General features: G+C 36.6%; 1 protein-coding gene across 1 annotated transcript; it reads right to left on the bottom strand.

The window, feature by feature from the left end:
• Positions 1–1,852: 1,852 nt before the first annotated feature.
• LOC140991823 (oleoyl-acyl carrier protein thioesterase 1, chloroplastic-like) lies at positions 1,853–7,786 on the bottom strand. Its single transcript, XM_073461988.1, has 7 exons — positions 7,298–7,786; positions 6,929–7,062; positions 6,734–6,847; positions 6,108–6,203; positions 4,684–4,780; positions 4,547–4,615; positions 1,853–2,347 (listed from the first exon to the last, which is right to left on the bottom strand). The coding sequence occupies exons 1-7, from the start codon at positions 7,637–7,639 to the stop codon at positions 2,069–2,071; spliced, it is 1,131 nt and encodes a 376-aa protein (XP_073318089.1). The 5' UTR covers positions 7,640–7,786; the 3' UTR covers positions 1,853–2,068.
• Positions 7,787–8,849: the final 1,063 nt, after the last annotated feature.

The following is an 8,849-nucleotide window of genomic DNA, read 5'->3' as shown; positions in this document are numbered from 1 at the left end:
GAATGCATGTATATAATTACTTAATTTTTAACTTTTTTAAATATCCATTTTTTTGTCTATTATATACAATTTTTAGGTTTTAAAATTTAAAATATACTAATTCATTATATTATATTAATATTTATTTTAACACTATTTCAATTAAATCGATTGGACCGATTAGACTATTTTTTAAAATAAATTGAGTCGATCACCGATTCGATTATAAAAACATCGATAAATAGCAACTAATTTACACAAAAGATATAACCTATAAATTTATCTTATCAGATTTAGAAAAATTCATAAATTTAAAAAATAAAATCTATTAGTACAGTATTAAAACTCAAAAGCATAAATATATAAAATATAAGCCCGAATTAAAAACATAAGCCCATAATTACAATACTAAAACCCAGATGGTATAAAATACCATAGTCCAATGAAGACAACACAAATAAACTAATTAATATCATAAATAAAGGAAAGAAATAGAATAGTAGCACAAAAAATGAGATTATTGATAACCATAAATTCAAAAATTAAATTAAAGCAATAAACCGTGTACTTCAAACTCACGATACCTCAATATATATCACATAATCGTGCAACCGTTTGGATTCTCATCACTGAAGTAGCCACCATGGTATGGTGCCGGATAATAGCTCGGCCCTGGCAGACCGTAGTTGTGGTCTGGCGGAGGGAGGCCAAGCCGTTGTGGCGGACCTGGAAGACTGTAATGATTATAATGATCTAGCAACGGCTGTGACCTCGTCGGAAACATATGATGAGCGTAGCCTCCATTGTATCCACCGCCTGCATGATAATTCTGATGACAACCATAATTACTATCACTATTATCATAATAGTAATTGGGATGATGATCAAAGTTCATTCTCCATGTTCTTGCGTTAGTGTACTCGATATTTCTCAGACGTTGCATCCGTGAAACCCTGTCGATTTCTTCCATATACGGACCCATGTGTGGCATAGCCATCGGAGCCGGAGGGTGTGTGGATAGAGGTTTTTCAGGTCGCGGTTGCGGCGGTTTATCTTCTGGTGCCTCCGGAGGCTTTGGAGCTGGTGGCTCAGGTCGTTTGGGAGGTGGCCTTGGGCGAATAACAGAGAAATCCATGTACGCGAGACTCAAGATTATTAAATCTCGGAGTTAGTGTAATAATATATATTAATGGTCCCTCTATTTATAATATTTTTCTTGCATAAAATTTAATATTCGATTAAAGTGTATAACTTAAGCTCAAAATAGAGAGGGTTTTGTAAGCAGTATAGTTATTAAATTTGGAAACATTATAATGGAAATATTCATATTCTATAATTATAAATAATTCCATTACTGCCACGAGAATATCAATGATTTTTTTAACTCGTTCTTATATTTACTGCTAGCTGCATGCGTATAGGTTTCCTATTTTTTTTTTAAAAAAAAAATTATAGCTCATCTACAAAAATAAAATATTTCTTACCTTTATTTAAACAATATTCGCTCCTAACACACAAAATTATTATAAAGTTCGTAAAGTTAAAATGACAATATTATCAAATTTAAATAATTATGAAAATCAATTATTAAAAAAATCATATAAAAATCATTTCTAAAACTTTTAATTTGAATATAATCTCTAGAATAAAAAAACAGTTTTAACCAAAAAATTTCATATGCTCAAGTGTATACCAAGTGAACATGATATATCGATGCTTCCTAGTTGGTCTAGAGCTACTTGGACATCAAGAGTAGACTCTGTTACTAATGTATGTATTATATTTATATGTATGTGCATGACTATGTACGCGCGCATAGAAAGTATCACGCATACACCTGTGACAGAACAAAATATAAATACATCATCCAACCACACAATCTTGAACTTTTCATGTTTTCACAAACATAAATATCCTTAAGTTACAACAAATCCATCTTCTTCTAAATGAAGTCCTGAAATTTAAGCAAAATCCTCCAAAAAGAAATACTAGAAATATATGAATATCGAAAACAAAAGGAAGGGAGATGAGATGCGAAGACTTACAAGATTGCTGATACATAAAGGCTTTGCTAAGCTAGTGGTGAAGCTCATTTTCTAGCAGGTTTCTTCCTCCACTCAGTACGACACCTGTTTATTTCAGAACCGTCACTTGATAACCTCAATAAGTGCAGAAACTGGAGGCATTCGTTTCCGCTATTTGCAGAAGTTGGAGATCCATTTGAACCCTGAAGCTCTAAAACTGATTCAGTCATGGCAGATTCAGGGCTAGTGAGGGAATCCACTATATCATCATGCTGACATTCACGCTTGTAATCCAACGTTATAGTTTGCAGCTCGTGGCTGTCGATAGTCTCTTGAGGCATGCTCTACGAAGAAATGAATTCTATATCAGAGGCAACAGATTGATAAAAGTACAAGTTAAATTCTTGTAGCAAAAAAAAAAGTAAAATACGACAAGTTTGAATGTGGCGAGAATAGGCTTTCAAAACAAAAACCTTTAGTAAAAAGGGATATGACAAACAAAAACCTTTAGTAAAAAGGGATATGACAACGTTGACTGGAGATTCCTTGATTATGTGTTACAGAAAAAAGGGTTTGGGATCAGATGGAGGAAATGGATTAGAGGTTGAGTGTCTAACGTATCATTTTCGATTTTTATCAATGGTAAGCCGAGGGGAAAATTTCGAGGGGAAAGGGGACTGCGACAAGGGGACCCTCTCTCCCCTTTTCTTTTCAATATAGTTGCTGATGTTTTGGGGAGATTAGTTGACAAAGCAAGGGAGTTGGGTGAGGTGAGAGGATTAGTGGTGGGAAAAGGGAATCTCCAAATCTCGCATACAATTTGCGGATGACACGTTGTTTATGGTAAAGACAAGGAGGCACGTGATGAGACTGGTGGATCTAATCAAAGAGTTCGGTCTAAAAACGGGTTTGAAGATTAACTTTGAAAAAAGTGTTATTTTGGGGATCAACTTCGAGGATGAGGAGGTAATGAGTTTGGCTCAAATGATTGGTTGCAAAAAAGACGTTTGGCCTATTAAGTATCTTGGGGTACCGTTGGGAGGTAAGCCTATGAATGTAGAGTTTTGGGAACCGGTCCTCTCAAAGATGTCAAAAAAATTCGCAAGTTGGAAAAATGCCTTCTTGTCAAAAGGAGGACGTCTCACGCTAATAAAGTCTGTCTTAAGTGCAATGCCTTCCTATTATATGTCTTTATTCAGGGTGCCAGGTACAGTGGCCGAAAAGATGGAGAAAATGATGCGTGATTTTCTATGGGATGGTATGGATGGGGATAAGCATTGTCACGTTGTTGGATGGGAGCAGGTTTGTAAACCAAAGGATAGCGGAGGGTTGGGTTTGGGGAATATCAGATTCAGAAATAGAGCACTGTTAGGAAAGTGGTGGTGGAAAGGGACAAAGGAAAAGGAAACATTGTGGAAAAAGGTTATAATGAGCATCTATGGTCTTCAGGAAAATGGGTGGGATTTGGGTTTAGCCAGCAGGAAAGAGACATTCAGAAGCCCTTGGAAATTCATTTCTCGCTCTTTTCCGGCCTTTCATCCTTTGTGTGGTTCGGTGTTGAGAGGGGGTAATTTTATTCGGTTTTGGGAGGATGTTTGGGTTTTAGAGGGTCCTTCTTTCTCTTTTCGGTTTCTTTCTTTGTTTAGGGTTTGTACCGAAGTTAATAAACCTATTAGTAACTTTTTAGAGACTGTCACTGTCGGAGTCACGGTTACTTACCGATGGGATGTGCGTTTTAGGAGAAATCTTAACGACGTAGAGATAGGGGAATTTGCTTCTCTTGTGGGTATTTTAGATACAGTGAGGTTACAGGTGGGTTCAGAGGATTTCAGGGTTTGGTTGGGGGATTCCACGGGCTCATTCTCAGTCAAATCTTTTTACCGAGTCTTTCTTTCCAGTTCATTCCTTCTTTCACTTATCACGATCATATATGGAAAGTGCCTATCCCCCAGAAGATTCAGATATTCTCTTGGATGGTGGCTTTGGGAAAACTTCCAACATCTGATTCGGTGCAAAGAAGATGGCCAAATTGTGCGTTAAGTCCGAACTGGTGTACGTTGTGTCACGACCAAGATGAGACTCGGGATCATTTGTTGATACATTGCTCTTTTTCCAGAGCGTTATGGTCCATGGTCATGAAAGAACTAGGATGTTTATGGGTGCTTCCACAACGGGCACGAGATATGTTCATTATTGAGCCGGGTATGGGGTTAAAAGTTAAGAGATTCTGGTATGTGATCGTTCACTACACGTTGTGGACTATCTGGCTAGAAAGAAATAACAGAATCTTCAATGATGAGTCCACGAGTATAAATGAAGTTTGGGAGATCAACAAATTCAGAGTTGCGGGTACAATCACAAAGATGAAAGACTTCAATCATTTATCGATATCAGATGTTGTTAGGGATTTGAAGTTTTTATTGTCTTGATGACGGTGTATTAGTGTACTCTAATTTGCGGATTACTCATCCGCTTCTTTTGTATCAAGATTTCATTAATATATAAATTTAAAGTTTCCTATCAAAAAAAGAAAGCCAACCAACCTCAAGGACCCAACCAATGTAGGTGACATTGTTTACATGTTGGTTCATATCCAGATCAGCTCTTCTAGGCTGCCAAAACGAAACATGCTAATTACTCCAGCTGAAAAACTCAACTCATTAAAACTATGTGATCATACCACGAGGCCAGCTCTGGTATATGTGGTATATGCAGCTGCTTCATCTAGTTTGGCTATTTTCTTCAGGCTAGCATTGTTCTTTTCAGGAAATGCTAATCTGGCATAAACAACAAATCAATGGTACAACACCATTTTGAGACCGTCAAACGAAAAAATGGGCAATTTTGGGATGAAATTGAAAACAAACAAAGATGTTCAATTTGGGGATGAAATTGAAAACAAACAAAGAGCTAATAATACAAACAAACAATGCCTTAGGATCATAATTACTATTATTAAGTGGATGAGTTTCATAGATTTACTTTGGTATACCAATTGTGAAATTTCAAAAAATTCCCTTCATCTCAATAGTAGAGGAAAAGTTAAGCCTAGGTTATGGCGTAAACTATTGACTTTGTTACTAATTAACATCTAAGACTGACAGCACTCCAATGTGTTAATTGTTCTGATGAAGTATGTTAAAATAACAAATTCATATTCTAAAATATTGGTGAATTTTCTTAAAGTTACAACAAGAACGGACACGCGTAGCATGTGGTTGGTTGAAAAGCATAGATGAAAGACACTACATGTTATGAACAAAGAACAATGGTGGAAGTTGTTTCACCCTCAATTGGATTATAGTTTACCACCACATTAGTTCAAGTGAAATGTAGCACGATATAAATTGTTCACGCATACATTCAATGATCAGTCACAGCTAATAAGGTGGTTAGTAAAAATACCAAGTATAGCCAATGATTTTACCAAGGAAGTTCAAACAGATATATTCCATTTGTTTTATCACGAATGACTTAGAAGTAATAGTCCGGGAAGTGAGATGTCGTTGTAGACAAACTAGCGAATTTGGTTCATTAAGAGAGTTTAACTTGGGCAAAGGAGAGGTGCAAGTTAGCAATATTATACATCAGTGCTAATAAAACATGTAACAAATTCCATCCGGTGTTCACGTTCTTAAAAGAATAAAACCCAGAATCGTGAAATTTAATCAGCTTTAGGTGGGAGCAACTAAATACATGCTGAGGAAGAAGCAAATGCAAAAATCAGGTAATTTATTGTGTCTAGAATGCAATGAAGTGAAACGTTGTAGGATACTAAATCCCCAAGATATCAAAGAAAGCTTCCCTTAATTGATTTCTACCATTGATCGAAATCATTGATCCGTCAACAATTGAAGAATGATTAAAAACAACCAGATTCGAGATACCTTATCAAAGCTTAACAAGTAAAGAACATAAACTAGTTTCTACAAACTGAAACAGACCAGGTCAAGATATCCCATAAATCCCTGGAACCAAGTTATTACTATTTCTTTAGACCAAAGAGGCAAAAAACATTTCACATTTAGAATTCTCATGTTCGATACTTTCTAACATTATTATTCAGTTACTGAGGGAAGACATTTAATATGAAATGAAATTTACCTAAGTTCTTTGGGGCAATATAATAGAACTTCATTACGGACATCATCAGTGACTTTTTGAAGCTTCCTCGTGTCCTGGTTCATCATCAACCACTTGCTGAAATAAAATGAATGACCCATAAATCACAGTAGAAGTCTAGCAATCTAGTCAATAAAAATGATAATGAAAAGAGGTAAAACCAATACAGAAAATAGTTGGAGACAGAAAAGTTACTAAATGGCATTATATAGCAATCAGGATTTTTTCCAATAGACAAGCCAAGATTGTTACTATTTAACCAGTTTTTCTATATACAACTACTGACAGCTCTTGTCATTAGAACTTAAGACCTTTGAAAGGTCATTGATTCATCGCTAGGAGCACACAGAATATTTTACAAAAAAAAAAAAAAATTACACTATGGTAGAGGGCATAAAACAAGGAAAAACTCAGCAATCAGCTTCTTGATGACCATGTGAGATCAATGAGTCTTAAACTTTAGCTTTGCATAAAGGAGTAGAGTATTTCATAAACACAAAGCAAGACCAACAAGATATTCATTTCATCTTCCTTCTCCAGTAATATATTCTACGTTTCAAATTTTAGTTTTGGTTTATGCAACATTACAACTTAGAATTCTATATCACCTCGTACCCCTTCCAATGACTTCACCAGAAGCATAATTCTTGAGAATCCAATCTCGCCTAGTGCCAATACGTCCTTCACTTTGACACCAAGTCTCTATCTCGATAACATCACTCCTGTGTATTAATAGTAAAATGAATATAAATTGCAAGCTGTTTGGAAGTTGATCACTAGGAAAACAGATCAATTTACACTACCAAGCAGGGTATTTATAGATCTCGATGTGCATCCGAGCAGTCACCCATATAAGATGCAATTGTCTCATTGAAAGTGTTGTTGCAAATCCATCTGTCGAAAATCCAACGCTTTGAGCGTGATTGCAACCGATCTCCTGAAAAAGGGAAACAAGAACGTCAACACTTAAAACACATATTAAATTCTAAATAAGTCCATTGACAGCAAAAAAAACATAATAAAAATGAGATCTTGACAAATCCAAGGCATGCACAAAGAGAACTACTCAGATTCGCTCGACCAAACCTAAGAGAGAATCTAAAAATAGCTTGCTTCCCACAAATAATGACACCAACATAGAAAGTTGAAAATCCGATCCAAACTACACAGACCTGCAAGAGATTAGCAATGGTTTCAACAGTAGCAGTTTTGTTGATCCCCACTTCGTAACACCTCACTATGAACTTCTCCTTATAAGACAAGCCGTCATCGGCCAAGCTGCCAAGCCGAAGCCTGTTAGCGAGACTCGGCTGGTGGGTCGGCGCCTCCGGTTTGCTCATCTGCTCACCAGTGGCAACAGACATCATCCGCGATGAATGGATCCTCCGAACTCGGCCCGAAGAGCCGCACCAAACTGCGGCGTTCTCGTTCTGCCGACAGATCAAGAGGGGGAAAGGGCGATTCTCGATGACGGCAAGATTGCATGCCGAAAGTGCCCCTCCCTGCAGCAGCATTTGGGGAATTTATGCTGGAGATTAGCGGGGGGTTTTAGAGATTGGCGAAGATTGCATGCCACAGAGGCTGTGTGTGTGATTGAGAGTTTTTTGTTTGTGTGTGACGATGATGCCGAGGGGAGGGGAGGGGGCAACATGGAATATAATATCTTGGCGTGGATTCCAATTATGAAGGAAATTTGTTATGGTATTGTTTAATTAAGTCATAATTAGAGTTTATCGTTTTATAAAAAATTATAATTGATAAAATAATCTAATTCAAATCTATTTTTTAAATAGTACAACTCCAATTTCAATTTTCAATTGCTCTACATAGCATAAACAATTATTACACTCTATAATTACACTAATTGTAACGTACCGTACTTTCAACTATTTAAAATTTACGGAAAAATTAAAAAATTTCTTAAATAAAAGGCGAACCTTCAAAATTCGATAAAATAAATGTTCATCCCCAAATGTTGTTGCAACAAAAGATCTCAAATGAAGTTTACTAAAACTACTTGTTTAAAACTCTTAATCAGTAACATGAAATCAGAGTATTTGAAACTTTCGTAAAATCTTAAAATGACATGGGTGGTCCTCGGGTCTAGCCTCCTGCTCAGTCCAATCCTGCTCATTGGTCCCCACCCCTCGTTTTCTCAACATTTTCCTCACCTGCGTCGATCAAGTCTATTGAGTCTAAAGACTCAACACGTATAAACTGGAAGTAACGAGTAGTACGTAATAAAACCACATGCAACTTCAAAATAGAACGTACATACGTGAAACTTGAACTTGCAATTAAGATTGAACATACATACATAACATAGACGTGCCATAACGTGAAAACTTTTCATAAACATGCTTGCATACTTGTACATACATAATTTCATCATTTTGCGTAGAGGCATGTTTCAAAGCAAGTGACCCATAACATAAATCGCCTGATCAGACTAAACTACAGTGTTGGGCTGACAGGGAAGATCCACTGCCACATACATGAGATCCCCGTTCATGCTTTAACGGGTGGATTGGTCCCCGTTCATGATTTAACGGGGTGGATTGGTCCCTGGTCATGCTTTACCGCTTTCCAATCTCATACATAATTGGGTCACAAGACATTTAGCATACCTCAAAACTTAAAAGTATTTTCTTTGTACATCGAACATACTTACTTGCCATTGAGGGATTCGTTGGATCTCGCTCGGGACCACTGCTGCACATACTA

The sequence above is a fragment of the Primulina huaijiensis genome, chromosome 13, assembly GCF_012295235.1.
Source record: "Primulina huaijiensis isolate GDHJ02 chromosome 13, ASM1229523v2, whole genome shotgun sequence".
Classification (NCBI taxonomy): domain Eukaryota; kingdom Viridiplantae; phylum Streptophyta; class Magnoliopsida; order Lamiales; family Gesneriaceae; genus Primulina; species Primulina huaijiensis.
Note: the sequence above shows the minus strand (reverse complement) of the source record. Positions and strands in the feature narration are given on the sequence as shown.

Coding starts and splice junctions, on each gene's coding strand:
- LOC140991823 (XM_073461988.1), bottom strand. CDS start 7,639: ATGCTGCTGCAGGGAGGGGCACTTTCGGCATGCAATCTTGCCGTCATC. Junction 6,848..6,928: donor ATCTATAAATACCCTGCTTG/GTAGTGTAAATT, acceptor ATTAATACACAG/GAGTGATGTTATCGAGATAG. Junction 4,781..6,107: donor TATTGCCCCAAAGAACTTAG/GTAAATTTCATT, acceptor TGTTTATGCCAG/ATTAGCATTTCCTGAAAAGA.